Source organism: Mucor mucedo, assembly GCF_025094135.1.
Source record: "Mucor mucedo strain NRRL 3635 chromosome Unknown EV154scaffold_166, whole genome shotgun sequence".
NCBI lineage: Eukaryota > Fungi > Mucoromycota > Mucoromycetes > Mucorales > Mucoraceae > Mucor > Mucor mucedo.
Window position 1 is genome coordinate 17,053 of NW_026252450.1, and position 16,935 is coordinate 33,987.

Below are 16,935 nucleotides of genomic sequence, written 5' to 3' on the forward strand. Positions count from 1 at the left end.
CATCATTTTTGTATGAATTATTTGATAACAAGACCTATCTGGCCTTTTGTTTACATATTGTAGACGATTCTGAATATATCTGCACTGCTCCCATGACGTTATAAATTCATTCAGACTTTTAATATATTTTTTTTGTATATACTGTATTTATGTAAAAGATTTATTTTTGTTTGCCTTTCTTTCTGCCAGTGCGCCATGTTTAGACGGTTGGTTCTTAACAGTTATGAAGATTAATAGCATGTCATGGGAGAGCGATTTATCAAGGTCCCATCATATAAACGTCACTAAGAAACTATTATTTTATGATATTATCTTTTTTTTCTTGCTTTCAATAAAGTTTTTAGTCCCACAATGCGTCAATTGGTGTTTTTCTTACATTACGTGTAGTTGATATACTCTCCATCGTAATCTAAATCCATTCGGCTTCTCCTTCATTTTCGGATGTGGTCGTAACAAACTTATTTTAGACCATTTTCGTCTCTTTAATCAATATGTCTATTCTTTGAGAATATTGATGGAATAACAATAAATCCCACACAAAAAGACGCTTGGAAATACCAGATCTTCTTCAGCATGTCTCATTTCATTTATACGGCCGATAAAAACCTTATCTCGTTCTCTGTAATTACTCCATATAGACTTTATGACGATTGTATGATGATTGTAAACTCGTTGTACTTGGTGGAATACTTCTCTGGCCTACGCTGAAATTATTTCAAAAACCGTTGATGAACAAGATCCTTTGATAGAATATGTATCTTCCACCAATTCCTATATTGGCTTCGTACGTTTGGTACTTTGTTTAATGTTGTTTAATCCTTACTATATTTTCTAGGACGTCGCCCTCTTATGTGCTAGATCGATTAAACAGACATTTAATTATGTGGTCACATATCGTTTGTTATATTTTACACAACAATCTCCGACCTTATAGTTCCTACTTTATTATTTTGTCCTTCACTTGATCATTTTTGGTGATGGACTTTTTTGTAGTTGCTTAAACAGCTTGGGGTGACTTTTTTCAGCTTAGTTACATTATTACGATGTTTTTATAAGCATTTTAAGTACTTTTCAACTTCTAAGAAAGACTTTTCTGTCTTTCCATAAAATATTTTCCTTCTGGCAATCTCTTTCTGATTGATACCACACTTTAGTTTCCTGTTTTCAAACTCTTGCGAGAAGTGCATAAGATGTTGTTTTAATTACTTCTGTTTTTGTGGTCATTTAAATCTGTCTTAAAAACAATATCTTGTGATATTTTCATTTTTTACTTATTCAAGGACACATTTAGTTCAATAAGGATTCATTTCATTAACTACTGATTTTGCTCGCGGTGTACGTAGTTTTTAACGTAATCTGAAAGTATTTCAATCTGCCTTCTATTCTGGTTTTTGTGCAAATGGTCATTACTTACCTATTGTTACCTATTGTTTGGTTTTTTTTTTGACATGTCGGTACTTTTTTCTCAGTCATTGATCAATTTTTCTTTTACTTGGCACAAACACGGGCGAGACACTGAAAAAATTTTATATCACTAGCAACCTACTAAGAAGTTTTAAATAAACTGTCAGAAGTTTTTGGTTTCCTGTCCATCGTTACTGCAACTATTGTATCAAAACATGATCCGAAGATCTTTTTGTTTGGTTAAAATATTTTCGGAAATGGTTACAAAGAGTCCTGTCATTATTCATGCTTTAGAAGTTATTACCTTCTTACGCGCGGTCATTCTATAAATACACTCTAAGATAATGTTTGACGTATAAATAATCGCCTTGTTCTTTTGATGATTTCTTATTAGAGCTTATATTGTACGTCACTACAATATACTTATGAGCGAATTCGTAACAAATCGCTACAATTTAGCCATTTATTACCACTAGTTGACATATAAACAAACTATCGTCCTTTCTACTCTTCTTTTAATAGATTTTACGCTCAAAGATAATTATTCTAGACCTAAAAAATATTTTCCCAAGTCTTTGAAATTTTTTTCAATTTCTGAGAAATATTTTTCTGTTTTTGTTTATGTGTCCTTTTTTATTTATTTTATAGCGTATTTCGTTGATTACTGTGTCAGTTCATGTTCTGCCTATCTGGTATGTATTTGACAGAGTCTTTGGAAAAGGACAGAAGTATTTAAATCTGCCAAAATTTGCTGCTTTGTTAAAAAATTCCAGCAACTACTGACTATTCGTGTTTTTAGTAAATTTATTGCTCACTTTGTGTCATTGCTGATTCATTTCTATATTTTAATTAAAGCTGCCCTACCAAGTACTACCACCGTCACAGATATTCCGCTCTCACTTGATGTCGTTAATCAAATATTTGTACGCGATTTTTAATTATTAATATAACAATTTTAGACTTACTTCATAAACAATGACTGTTTCGTGTTCATATTTTGTTTCAACACGAGCTAGTCAATTATGAAACTGTTACAAGTACTACTTGTTTAAGCATATGGTATAATTAATAGGTATTCTGTAACATCGACATTTTTGCTAATTTCTCTGGTTTTCTGATCAATAATTGTTTTCTGTCCGTAATGTTTGGTAGATAGATACTCTATTTAAAGCTAGCATTATTATAAAAAGGCTTATTACTGTGTCCGTCAAAAGTTTAGCGTAGTTGACCCAACTATTTTTTGGCTTCTATGTCTGACTGTGTCGTGTCTTACCTCCCTTATGGTAGAGACTTTTTTAACAATGTAATTAGACAGCCCAGGCTATTGGCATTTTATTAAAACTATTCCTACCTCTTTAAAAATGTTTTTCGACTTCTGAAAACTATTTTTCCCTTTAAGTAAATTATACTTTTATTAAGGTATCTTTTGGCTGGTGGCGATTAATTGGTGTTTTGTTCTCATACTTGTTCCATGAACCTACAGTGTTCTTCTTAAGCTGTCTAAACTGGGTCAGTCCTTTAGAAGTGTCCGAGAAAGTATTATTTGTTTATATTGTCGAGTTTTTTATGTATTTAAAAAATTGTGAAGGTACATACGGTGTCAATTCCGTTGATGTTTACCCCATGTGAAGTGGAGACATTTCTTTTATGATGCTAAAACTATTAAAATTATTTATCAGTACTGGTTGTTGGCAAAAAAGTATCAACCATACCAATTGGTGATATTTTTAATAACTTCCTCCGTACTCGCTAGTATTTAAGCACGTTTTCCCATTTTCCATCCAAAAAAATATGGAAGTAGCAAGTTAATTTCAAGTGACTCCTACTTACACACCCAGAGGATTTTTTTGCAGGTTTATTTGTAAACATCGGTGAATGATTTCGAACCGTTTTGGGAATGGGGGGAAGTGAGCTGGGGGGTCTTTGGGGGTGCTCTTTGGGGGTCTATTGGGGGTCTATTGGGGGTCTATTGGGGTCTATTGGGGGTCTATTGGGGGTCTTCATTGGGGGTCAAAAAACGATATAAAAGCGATTACGTAGCATCAAAATAATAAAATTTTATTGGATACAAATGTATACAAATAATCATAAAAAACGGTTGCTTTGGATGGGGATGCCCAGTCGTAACGCGATAAAAGCAAATACCAAAATATGAAAGAGGAAGATACTATTGTAAAAAGCATGTTAGAGAACATAAAGGTAGTATTGGTATTATCCTAAACACGCGTACCTTGTAATTTTAAGAGAGGGAGAAACAGAGGGAACAATACACTAAAAAAAATCATTTTATAAAGAAAAAATGATATGAAAAAGATGGAAATGTCATACCTTACTAGGTTTCAGAACGCCAAGAGTGAAAAGCAGCTTTGGAGAAGATATAATATGTTAATAAATGCACAGAAAATAAGGATTAACAAAAACGCGTGTATATTACCCACAGTACACAAAGCAATACTTGCATTCAATTTCCTGTTGATTAATGAACTGTTAACGAGGTTCTTATAATATGTGTATTAATTACCTTAAGACGATGGCTTCTTAAAACCAAAACGCAAGTTAATCATATTTTTGATTAAAAAGAAAGAAAGAAGAGAGAAAGAAGAAAAAAAAAAGAAAAATGTAATTTAAAAGCATCAGCATTTTGTTACACTGCATGAGACCAAATCTATAAATGAAGGCAGTGAAAATGTTTTGCCAAACTTCATAATTTCAATTATACTCACAACGCAAAGCAATGTCTTTCAACGTATTCTCTATTCACAATGATGATACTTTCTGCACAAGTTGTAACATAAATCTCGCAACCAATACTAACTTTAACCGTCATCAAAGAATCATCCATGGGCGTGCAAGTAACGCACATGTTGAGTAAGAATTACTATAAAAACAAAAAAGACTTCAAAAAATACATATACTTACCAAAACATCATTGATAGTACTCCTGCAAACGATACCATAATCCAGTAGATGAAACCACTGAAACCGCCGATGCCAATGATTATTTTGATAGCTCGGAAGAGGATGACGGTGCTAACCTTGCCTATCCGTTTGAATCTGATGATGAGTCTCTTTCTGAGTCAGGCAATGATGAAGTTGAAGGACCTAATACCTATCAAAGTACATCTGTCTTTAGCTCTAATCCTTTTTATCCTTTTAAAAATGAAATGGAAATGAAGATCTTGATGTTCTTTAAGGGTTCACAAGACAGAACATCCATCCGATTAATAAAGAAGACCATGCATTTGCTGCGCGAATTGATTACAATATCCCATCAAGAAAGGGATTTGATTCAGCCAAGACCAGAAGGATTTAATCCTCTGCGCAACATACCAAAGGATGATCGTATTTGCAAAAGCCATGACACCAGAAGAAAATTCCCTCGTCTTGAAGTTGATAAGGCTACTATTCCAAAGGGAGATGACCGGTCTGTGGAATTATTTTTCATAAAGCCCTCGAATCATTTGCGTTTGGTTATGGCTAATCAGCAAAAAACTAAACTTTTTAAATCGTTGCCAGATTTCACTTCAAACCAGCGTTATCATTTGAATCAAGGACGGAAATGGAAAGATAATAAACATTTCCAGTCGCCAATGGTAGCTAAAGAATACACAAATGCTGATACGGATTTTTGGATTGGTGATGTAGTCAGTACCCGCCCAAATCAACGACAACGCCAACAACAGCTATATATTATCGCTAAACTTCTGACAGTGAACGATGGCCTCTTTGTCAACGTTTTTCCCATCGATTTTACAGATAATGTCCAGTCAGCAGCTATTGATTCAACTGGATCCAACATTCCCGTAACAGATATACTTTTTTGTATGACGGTTTTGCAGCTTCATGAACAATGCCATCCTCGATTATGCTCCAAAATAATTGACAATAATGGTGAAGTGATATATACATCTTTCAATCAACTGATTCCTCGCCATTTTGTCATGATGACTGAAGGCCTTAAGTTTCGTGAGCGAGTACCATATGTCAGTTCGAATCGACAAATGACAGTTCGGGTAGTTCCTATTTCTTTGTTTTCGGACGATACTAGCAGCAATAGATCTAAAAAATGGAACTGTTTCGACAGCTGGGTGATGAACATTGCTGCGTTCGATCTTGAGGAGAGCAACAAGTACGAAAATCATTTCTTGTGTACCAGTAATCACAAAGTCACCGCAATGGAAATGGTTAAGCCTTAGACAGAAGATTTACTCGAGTTGGAAAAAGGAATAGTGATGTATGATGCCGAACTTCAAAAAAATGTTTTTGTGATTGCACATGTACTGTTTTTTCGTGGAGACAACGTTCGTCAGGCGGAACTAGCCTTAAGCAAAGGATCAAGGGCTAATCACCCATGTAGATTCTGTTATTGGCAAGCTGATCCACCAAAGCCTATGACCACTGGAAAACAGCCAATAGCCTTGAGGTATAGCTCCGAAACGTACACTGCTGAGTCAAGAACATTAGAAGATTTTCTTTCTTTGTAAACCCGGAACAACCAGAGCGTGCATCCCCGGTTTATCTTCCTAACAGATGGCGGGTAACAAACCAAGGAAACATAAAAGAACCTGGAAGTTCGAACAAATGGGGAGAAATCGGGTTTAAGCTGACAGGTGCTGAGGATTTGTTAAGTTGGAGGCGGTCGATTTGTCTCAAGATTGGCCTGTAGAAATCTTGCACACTTTGCTTTTGGGAATGACCAAATACTGTTTTAAACTCGCTCATCACTTCTTTTTAAAGGATGTACAGCTTCAACTGTTAACTCAATTGTTCCGAAACTACAACTCCAAAGCATTGCATCGCAACCTTACATCTTCATTAACCGCATTTCGCTCTTTTGTCGGAAGAGATTTCAAAATCCTCGTACAACTACTCCCAACACTTTTGCAAAAAGCAAACTTTTTCAATCCTTCATTGTTCGATGAAAATCAAGATTCGTTTACATCCATGTTTGAATGCTTTGACAATCTCGGCTTACTCGCTTCACTGGTATACATGGAAAAAATCGACAATTTTCACTACTACAAGCAAATATTAGATATAACTGTGTCAAAGATTATCACAGCTATGGACAACTTACATCATACGACCGTTTTGACTAGAAGAAGATCTGCTGCTGCTGGAACAGAAGCTATCACCAAAATGAACTTTTCGTCATTGTGCAACCGACTGATATACCATTTATTGATCCATATTTAACAAGATGTTGAACGGTTTTCCGGTGGTCCTCATACCGAGACTGAAAGAGGTGAGCAGCAACACAAGCTCATGCGTGAGCTGTTGTGCCATACTAACAGACAGAACGGTGGGCGAGATGTTGCTGTTCGATTTGCCGAAGAGTTCATGCTTCGTCATATCAGTCAAGGTGGTTTATTCGTTATGGATTCGTCTTCTTCAGTTTGGGAAACGTGTGGCGTCAAAGTTCTGGAATCGTTTGATGCAACGATTAATCAAAGCGAGCTTGCATTATTAGACAACAACAACAGCCCGAAAATGCTTGCACTTGGAACTACTGGTGTCTTTCGCAATGGTAACAGTTCCAAGTCAAGCGGTCTTTCCCTTGGTAAAATTGTTATGAAAAACGGCCAAGACTTCCTCGTCCAAGCATATGATTTCGTTTGTCATGACTCCTTTTCGCAAGGTCCACAATCAAGTATTTATGAAAGCTGCGTTTTAGATGTTGCTGGCAACGTTATAACTCGCAGACTACCAGGTGACGATTTTGTAATTGCTGGTCATGAACAAAATCGCGTTGAATTCGTGCTAGACATGTCATAACCTCCTATCTCTTCGGATTACGACACTTCTTCGACGTTGAGTATTCACAAATCAAAATTCGGTAGCATTTGGTGGCTTCTCAACACGCGTTGTAGTTTGGAAAAAATCGTAAGATTACCAAACTTTTGGATATATTTATTCACACATTATTTTGTTATAAAAAAAAACGTAAAGGACCTTTTTTTTAATTTTTTGTTAAGTTCATTTGAAAAGCCGTCCACGTCATGCAAACATGATTTGGGGGCGGATCTGAAGTGATGGGGGACACTTGGGATGTAAACAAAATAACAATGATGCACAAATTTGTCTTAATGGGGAGCCTTGGGGGGACGCTATGCATTCTTTTTTTTTTAAAAAAAATAGTATCCAATGGATTTCATTTATTTTTGGGATTATCATTCAACCGTGTGTGACTCAGCCTAGAAAGGCAATGGCTGCTGTGGTTGTGTATAATATATTCTATACACTGCATCACTTGATTCTGGGAAATTTATAACATGAACGTATTAGTCATGTGGTCAAAACTGATCATATCATTTTTGTACTAGTTTTAGCTATATTTTAGTAAAAATGTTAAATTTCATTCGGTGGAGAACTCTGTTTTTGGAAGCAAGTATTATTCTGTCTGTCCTGTCGGCCTTTCAGCTCTTGACATTCGCCAATTGTATATTAATGAGAAATCAAAACAAGCAAACTATTTTACGCAATTTGATAAATATCCCCAAAATAGGGTCATCCACTCAAATATTCCGGTATCAAGCTGATATTTCGCTCCTAATACAGGGAGATAGAATCTCATCCATCGCGCCAATGTTTACCATGCGGCTAATTTAACGCTCATGAACTAGAACTTGTTTATTAATTCCTATAATCTTATATAGAAAAAACCGTCGATGCTCTCAAAAATTAGTGTCGATTATCTTTTGAACCGGATTCTTACATATGGTAACCGTATATCTAAGAGATGAGTCTAACATTAGACTCTATTCATCTAACTTCAGACTCATAAAAACTATGAAACCGAATAAACAAGTTTGCCCTAGAAATATAACACTAGAAAGCCTCGAAGGCGTTCATTATAACTTTATGTAGTTCCGACTTTCATTAAGGGTGCTATGTGTGTCAAGGCTTGGCCTTCAGAGGGAAGAATAGTGTAGTGCGCGTAATGTAAGGTACTAAAAGACAAATAAGTCAATGGGATCATCGTTCTTTGGATCAAGCATAGAACCATTAAAAAGAGCTCGTTGTTTTAAGTAGAATATCGTTCTTGCATGTATCGTTCCCACATTTGTCTGGTGGTGCTATACATGAAAGAAAAATCTCGTACTGGTTCCTTCTCATAGGACCTGGCACTCTCATGGACCGACGCACCGCCTTAGTCTTTCACACTACATTACTACCATTATCTTGTCAATTACCTTGCAAAGAGCCGTGGCTCTTGTTAATGATAAGAGAGGATGAAAAAAAAAAGTCTTTCGTATTGATATTTTATTGTGTCACAATTAGGATCAATGAAACACTACGACCTTGAATTAAAGCCAAGTAGCAAAAACGAACTTCTTTATTATTTTGAATATGATTGGAACGAATTTAGCCGCTTTCTTTATAATATACGTAATTTAATTCTCCAGTTTTTTCTAAGAAAGAGGAGTGAAGCTGAAGATCTTGTAATTCCTTTGTTAAGGCTTTATCCTGCTTAATCACACTAATGAATTTTTGGGAATTTTTCCCAGCTCCATCGCTCAAAGGCTGCAACGGAGTTAGGAATTACAATGGCAAGAGCGCCGTACTTAAAGTCCTTAAGTAAGACATTGAGTCTTTTACCGGCAGCTTTTAAAAGTCTGGTCTGGTATTTACTGGATTGACCGTCTATTGGAAGAAGGTTAAATCTTTAAAGTATGCAATAGGCCATGTATGTTTTACCTTTGATTGCTTGCAAGTGCTTCTTATATAGAGTGCATCTGGACTTCAATATGCCAAAAAAAAATTTTAAGCAGAGAGAAACGTTAAAACTGGACCACCACACTTTCCTCATAATTAAAGTCCAATATGTTTGGACAGACATCATTTTAATCATGATTAAAATGAGAATATGAAGTTTTTATTCTAAAAAAAAAAGTGTGTCCGGGATTTTTACAACTGGATTTTAGGTGTGGGGGGAAATAATTGTCACAAGCAGGTTCAAAATTTTAAATTTTTCTTTTCCGACCAATAGTATTGTCCCGCGTATAGTATTTGCCGCCTTCGGACCATGAAATGCTTACTGCCTGTACTCTCAATTTGAGTACCCGCATGCGTAGTGTCGCAGCCTATTAAATCAAAGTCTGAGGACATTTACTGTCAACCCTGTAAGACACAAAAAGGATAAAACAAACTTTATGTACTAAGTAAAAACGCTTCATATTTAAAAGATATAATTTAGAGTATTTTGAAAATAGATCCAACTAGTTGTTTATTTTAATTTATGTATTTGAGGGGTCGTATTCGTTAGATAAAGTACACAGTGCCACAACCCGTTATATCAGAGTCTGAGATCAAATATGATCAACACTGTAAGGCACAAAAAAGATAAAACAAACTTTATGTACTAAGTAGAAACACTTCATATTCAAAAGATATAGTTAAGACTATTTTGAAAATAGATCCAACTAGCTGTTTATTTTAATTTATGTATTTGAAGGGTCGTATTCGTTAGATAAAGTACACAGTGCCACAACCCGTTATATCAGAGTCTGAGATCAAATATGATCAACACTGTAAGGCACAAAAAGAATAAAACAAACTTTATGTACTAAGTAGAAACACTTCATATTCAAAAGATATAGTTAAGACTATTTTGAAAATAGATCCAACTAGCTGTTTATTTTAATTTATGTATTTGAAAGGTCATATTCACAAGTACCATTGTGAGTGCAATTGGATTGAAAGACATTGGGGTGCAGCTAAACGATTTGCACGAATAGAATGTGATTACTCGTTTGACACTCTGAAGTCAAGAATCGAAGAGTTTCTTGACCATGATGAGGCTGTTTTCGGTCCTAAAATCAATAGACGATATTATAATCGTTCTTATAGATATATTGACGCCTACAGCAAGGGTAACGATGTCATGGAAGCTGAAGATATTATCAGTAAGTTTTCCAAAGAATATCGATCCCACAGACGTGCTGTTTAGTTGCTCCTTGATGACTTTCAATCTAAAAAAAAAAAAAAAATACAAAAACAAATATAGACTCCCCCCAAATAAAATATATTTCCCTGAAAAATTTTCTTAAAAAAAAAAAATTTCTCCCCACATTAAAAAAATCTGGCTATAAATAAATTTCCTTTTATATTACTTGTACTAGTCGGAGATGAATGCTCAAAAATGTCACAGATTACGTTTTGGCACATTACAATGAAGATGCACTCTAATCCTTTGCCTTGTAATTTGGATTCTTCCAAGAAACAGAAAAAGTGATAGCATCCGACGTATTGGATGCACTTTCCCAACACATCGTATGTCTGACCGGCATTAAAGTAAAAGAAGATGCCTTTCAGAAACTTGTCTATATCTTATTGCTCGGTAGTTGCTGTCATAGTAGGTATTTTTAATAGTCTGATTGCCTTGAGCCGCAGTTGAGAGCTTAAAATCGACATGTTTTGTCGAATTGCGACAGTTGGCGTGATAATAGCATCGGCCTCCTTTGAGGAGGTGGTAGACACCTCTACTGGTGCGACCACACTGGTTCTATCGGGTTCTGGAGTGTCATTTGGACACGAGGCCTCGTCATCAAGGTATGGGTTTGTGGCGTACGATTTTTTTTGCCAGAAGAGCAACCCTCTTGGCTTTCTTTTGCCATTCTTTTTCGTGGCACAGCCATTGGTCTCTCCTCAATTGGCGAGGCCGTAGATTGTTCTGATTATGTACATCTTAATATATATACAATTTTAAGATAAAAAAAGAGCTCACCTTCTTCGGATGGCAATTGAATGTTTGACATTCTCAAACATTGACTAATTAAATGGCCATGGTTTTCTGGATCTAACAAAAATAATTGGTTATCTGTTATAAGATGATTGGTTTACCTTGTACTTACATTCGCTTTTGATACTAACATGCACGTTATTTAATTCGGTTATTTCTGATATTTTTTTTTGTTGTCGAACAATAACGTGAGTGAGAGATAAAAAAATTTGACGTCCATCACCACCTTTCAATGTGCATTTTGGATTCAATCGCGTACCTGTCGGAAAGCGACTTTTTGTATGTAGGTGCAAAATTCGAATTATTCTATTTTTCTTTTTCGCGTTCTTCTTTTAATAGTAGCCGAGACCTATACTAAATACTGTCGCTACTTTATCGGAAATAGCTGTTTTATGTCTATTCCACGATCATTGTATACGCACAAAATGGTAAGAAAAAAACCGATAGGCATTCATTGCTTTACGTTTCAAAAGACGGGTAAGATGTCTAAATTAAAAGCATTTCGTTGTCATCTTATAGCCTTATATTGGATCTATCATGCTACGGAAACACGTGACACACTATTATAAATAGCATCACTTTATGTTAATAAATCATCAGCCATTTTTATCTCTTATAAAATAATAACTACACTCCGCTAGTTTTACAGATCGAAGTCGAGTTTTACAAAATTACTGTCTGCTCTTTTTGTTTCTTTCAAACGACGGGCTTTCCCTATAATCCCCCGCTTTAATATTTTAGCACTAATAATGTTTGATAGCTATCAGTAAAACGTTTTTATAACCAAATATTTAAACTATTTGCTTATGTTTCAAATCAATGTTACAATCGTCCGTCTGTCAGAAATCTGTAGCAACACGGTTTTTGTGGTATAAAACTTTAATTAAAAAAGAGCAAAAAGTTTATCAGGTTCAAGCTTAGGGACAGGTTATATTAATTGTTTTCCATGAGAAATGATTCGAATCGCATTATTTGGTATATAAGACATGGTATCGAAATACTTAGTCAGGTTAATTATAATGCGTACAAAATACAACATTAGGACTAGACACCTGTAGTGATATACTTTACAAGGAGTTGCGTAACTTCAACACAGGCAATTATTATGTTGGGTAAGACGTTACAGGAGATTCCAAGGCAACCAAAATAGTAAACTTCTGTCTTTTTGGACATTCCTTGCACACCTGATTAGGCGGAATAATAATCAGGAGTATGACTATATCAAGTTTATGGCAGAGATTGCGTAAAAAAAAATTGAAAATGCGTTTATTTTTCTAGCCATAAAATTTGCAGCTCAATATACAAATAGGCCTTGGACACAATAATTGACCTTCTGCTATCGCAGTTTTTGTAAAAGCTCCATATATTTTGAAATAACGAACAATACAGCCACGTTTTAGCAATTAAATATCGACCAGTCAACCGACCGGCCAAAAAATAATTTACGAACGGTTAACCTGCCGATCGAAAACTGAAAGACGATCGGTCAACCCGCTGGTTGATAGTTAGAGGACTGTCATAAACCGCCTATGTTTCAATTGCATATAATCATCCAAAATGTCTCAGACCATTATTGAAACCCAACTAGCCCATTGTTCCTGTTTCACCTGTTCCACCTGTTCCCTGTTCTCTGCCTCCTGTCGCACATGTCACTGTCAAACATCACTATTGTATCCTGTCTAACGCCTGTGTTCCAAATAATGTATCTCCGTTGTCCCTTGTGCTCGTAAAACCATTTAACATGCGTTCCCTTGGTAACTCTGCCTTTGAACTCCCTTATAAAACATTAATAATATCAGCTCATGTTATCCTCTGTATCTATCTGCGAAATTATATGTGCTCATTCCCGCTACCCCAAAGATGTCCCAAACTAAATATGGCCGTTCCCAAGCAGACATTATTTTCAAAAAACAAATCACTCGATTTGTAAAAAGGTTTGGTCCCCCCAGTATAAGTACTAGCTTATAATTTTAGTATACTGAGGATAGCAATGTGGCCCATATACAACCAGTAAATAAGACATGCTAGTTTAGTAATTAGAAATATTATTTTAAGTCATGTCACACATGTTTTTACTTTTTTGTAATTTATAGCCCCCACCTACGAGGGTATAAATTACTAATTTGTAAATTGCCCAACCCCCCATAAATTTTGGCTGGTAAAATGTTTTTTTATAGTTTAAATTACTATTTTGAGCTAAATACTTTTGTTCCCAAAACGTAAAAAAAGTTTTGCTTGGGAACGGCCTATGACTAATAGTCAGTCTTTGTTAATCTGATCCCCCAACCTTTGTTTACCCAATCTGTCAATAAAGATAAATAACAGCATGTTTATTTATTCTTATTTCTGTATTCAAGATCTTATCTATTTTTCCTGCTCCTCTGAATAAACCTTTTTCTACCTTCATTCCTTTTTATATATGTATTAATACTAATAGATATATAATGTCTGTTTCTTTTGTCCTCACCCTAATAATTATTCTGTTCTGCTCTTGCCCCGATCCATTCCTCACAGGCCTACTAATTGAACAGGTTATCTTGATTAATTTTTTTATAGCTCTGTTCAATACACCAATACTAGAACCAGACTCCAAAGCAATGACACCATTAGAGCAGCATTGGACTAAACGAAAATGTGGTAGACTCAAAAATGGGTTACATGTTTAGAATAAAAATGTTTCAGTAAAGGTTATGAAAAAAAAGTGTTTAACATCTTATAATAGTGATAATAGCTTATATATTTCCTATGAAGCGCTGTTAACCGGATCCATAACTTAATAATAACAAAAAACAGAAAACTAAAAATGTTTGGAAAGTTTCCCTATGAATGAGTATGTGATGTCATTACACCAAATACGAAAACCTTAAACGGTTACGATACTTTGGAGGGCACTGTATATACGTTTTTGAAATTCAGCGCACGTTTAAGGATGTTCTCATATGATTTGCGACTTACCTTAGATGTGAAATTAGCTCAGATAATCCCCATACAAGTTTAGAATGCTTGAACCATTTCGGAACCGATTCTAATTTCTTATAATGTATTTTGGTCATTAGTTTAATGTAATCAGGGAACCCTTAAGTATCGGATCTGTGGGGATAACGGACCGGAGTACCCTAAAGTTAACGGATTTTCAGGGATAACGGACCGGAGTACCCTAAAGTCAACGGATTTTGAGGGATAACGGACCAGAATTCTCAGATTTGTATGATTTAGGCTGCTGACATGAAACAAAATAAATTGAGATCTTAAATAGAAGATGTATTAATATCGACAAGCTCCGTTTTTTTTTAAAAAAAATGTTTTTTTATCAATATTTTTTTCCTAAATTGAATTCTGTCAAAAACAATGTTCCCATATTTTTTTATTATCAATCTACTGCTCAAAAATGAAAAATCTTTGGGCATCGAATGTGAAGCCTCCAGAAATAAACGGTCCTAAAATAGACAACTAAAATGCCAAAATACAAAATAAAATTTTATTACTGTTTCCTTACCTTCATTTTTTTAAAATGAACAATCAAAAAACAACAACAACCCTATTAATTTCCAATTTATTTAAGTGACACCTAATGGTGTAGGCTATGGTAGCAACCGTCGCATGCTAATACTGTTTCAGAAGAAGAAAAGGTTCCTGTCGTCGTTCCGGCTGCGGCCCCCGTTTTCCCTGCTGCTCCTGCTACTGCCACTGCTACTACCACTGCAAATGCCACTGCAGATGCCACAGATGCTGGTTTCACGGATGCTGCTGCCACTATTAAGTTTCAGATACGAGCTACAGTCACTGCAACTGGAATTAAGCCAGCACTTTTACCCTGTTTGAATTGTATGCTAATAACAACAACCGGCTGGAGTCCACTCGTACTTCAGCTGAACGAAATGAGTTGTACCGTGTCATGTTGCACGCATTCAACACCAAAACCAGCACCAAAGAAAGAATGTCTACGAGTGCTTTAAAGTCTAAGTGTTCTGCTTTCTGTGCTGCCTTCAGACATCGAAATGACAGGTTGAATGCGACTGGTAGGGAACCAATTGAAAACTGGACTTACCATGATGCGATGGAGAACGCCACCATTGAGATGCCCACCGTGATCCCACGTACTGTGTATTCCTCTCTTCCTGGAGAGACGATCGATATTCGTGGTGAGGCTGTCAGTGCTAGACGAGGAAGGACCGTCGAAGACAATAGTGCTGAGGAGGGTGTGACTCATGGGGCTGCCAGTAGAAGTAGAGGGGTCAACCGATCGATCGAGCATCTGGTGACCTCTATTAAGGAGATTGAGGCACGTTGTTTTAAGCGTGGAGAGCCTGAGCGTAGAACGTTCAGTAGAAATCTTGCTCCTTCGACAACGTTTTTTGGTCAGCCGTTGAAGTCCATGGACAAACAGGACCAGGTGCAGTCTCGCATCGCCGTGCTGTTGCAGGCCAGTCTGGATATCGAGCGCCAGATGCTGATGGTAATGAAAGGGGATTTCGGCTCAAGCAACAACAACGCCACCAGCTACAATGCGTTTGAAAACAGTGACTACAATTATACCAACCACACCAGCCACTACTTCCGCCCAGATGTCAATGGTATTCCTGAAGCCAATGACTATCAGTACAACAGTCCTTCTGCCAGCAGCACCAGCGCGTACAACAACACCCACGCCAACAACACCAACACCAGCAACATCGTCGTCAGAAGCACACTTTCCAACAGCACCCTCCCATACAACACTGCCTCCACCCCCTCTGCCAATGACATGCGATCGATGGCAATGTCACGACGGTTTCTCCTGTTCCGTCAGACTTGCTTGATATCACTTATCCTTTGTCCGATGAATATAAACCTCATAACATCGACTAACATATAATGGGCTTTTTTCTTCAATAATAAATTTGTTTTATTTTTCAAAAAAATTTGGTACTTGACACATTTAAGGAAAGCTGGATTAAAGATGCCCAAGCGGGCACGGTTACCTATAACACATGTATCATCCTGCTCTCCAACTACAAGACCAGCAGGCTCAAGAACCAAGCCATCGAAACCTAGCTCCCATCTTGCCGTTCATGCAGTGTGTAGAATAGCACACGAACCGATGATATCATTGATATCCAAATTATTATACACGTAAATATGGAATTGTGTGAATCTCCACTGATGAACGAACTTACCAAAAGTTCTTTCAATGGCCATTCTTCTGGCTGAATGCGGATAGTTGAATAACCTCTTGCGCGGATCCCGGAGACATTCACTTTAAGGGAATGGTGTAACCGAATTGGCAATGGTAGGATAGGCCGAATCACCGAGAAAATAAATTCATTTAGGGAAGTAATGCCCAGGATTGTTCATGATCTTCCAGCTGAGATCACTGGAATTATAGGCTGAGGCATCGTGACTTCTCCGTGGTGTATTCAAAGTAAATTAGTTTCCAACTCTTATCTTTATATTGGTCATTACTACCAGAGTCTCCTTGGCGAATGTAAGTAAACATACATGTATCGTCACAAACAGCGGTAAGTTTAATGGTGTAGTTTTTTTTTTGTCACGGAACCCTGCTCCATCATCGGCTGGAGTTGGCTTATGAATGGTAAAGTTTTTTGCCATCAATAGCACCAATTGCATCAAGAATACTCACACCGAGGGCTTCGTTGAATCCAGCAGATATAGCGCTCGCTATGGCTAAATTGGTAGGCCAATCCATCATATAGCTAAGCACATCTTGGATGGTTTTTACCGTACGCCTCGTGAAATTGGTATAGCTGCCATACAAAAAACCATACAGGACATACATGTTTTTGTATCCA

The 16,935-nt window shown here is 36.5% G+C and overlaps 3 protein-coding genes across 3 annotated transcripts; 2 read left to right on the forward strand and 1 right to left on the reverse strand.

The window, feature by feature from the left end:
* Window positions 1-5,405: 5,405 nt before the first annotated feature.
* Window positions 5,406-5,600, forward strand: EV154DRAFT_430505 (uncharacterized protein; the record flags this gene model as incomplete). Its single annotated transcript, XM_051596543.1, has 1 exon — window positions 5,406-5,600. The coding sequence occupies one exon, from the start codon at window positions 5,406-5,408 to the stop codon at window positions 5,598-5,600; it is 195 nt and encodes a 64-aa protein (XP_051451907.1).
* A 392-nt stretch (window positions 5,601-5,992) lies between these two features.
* Window positions 5,993-8,147, forward strand: EV154DRAFT_578494 (uncharacterized protein; the record flags this gene model as incomplete). The annotated part of the gene is made up of 4 exons (XM_051606558.1): window positions 5,993-6,560; window positions 6,699-7,172; window positions 7,745-7,931; window positions 8,061-8,147. The coding sequence occupies exons 1-4, from the start codon at window positions 6,097-6,099 to the stop codon at window positions 8,145-8,147; spliced, it is 1,212 nt and encodes a 403-aa protein (XP_051451908.1). The 5' UTR covers window positions 5,993-6,096.
* Window positions 8,148-12,749: 4,602 nt separating this feature from the next.
* Window positions 12,750-14,199, reverse strand: EV154DRAFT_487001 (uncharacterized protein; the record flags this gene model as incomplete). Its single annotated transcript, XM_051598921.1, has 5 exons — window positions 12,750-12,910; window positions 13,223-13,301; window positions 13,444-13,448; window positions 13,548-13,555; window positions 14,102-14,199. The coding sequence occupies 5 exons, from the start codon at window positions 14,197-14,199 to the stop codon at window positions 12,750-12,752; spliced, it is 351 nt and encodes a 116-aa protein (XP_051451909.1).
* Between the last annotated feature and the right edge of the window lie 2,736 nt (window positions 14,200-16,935).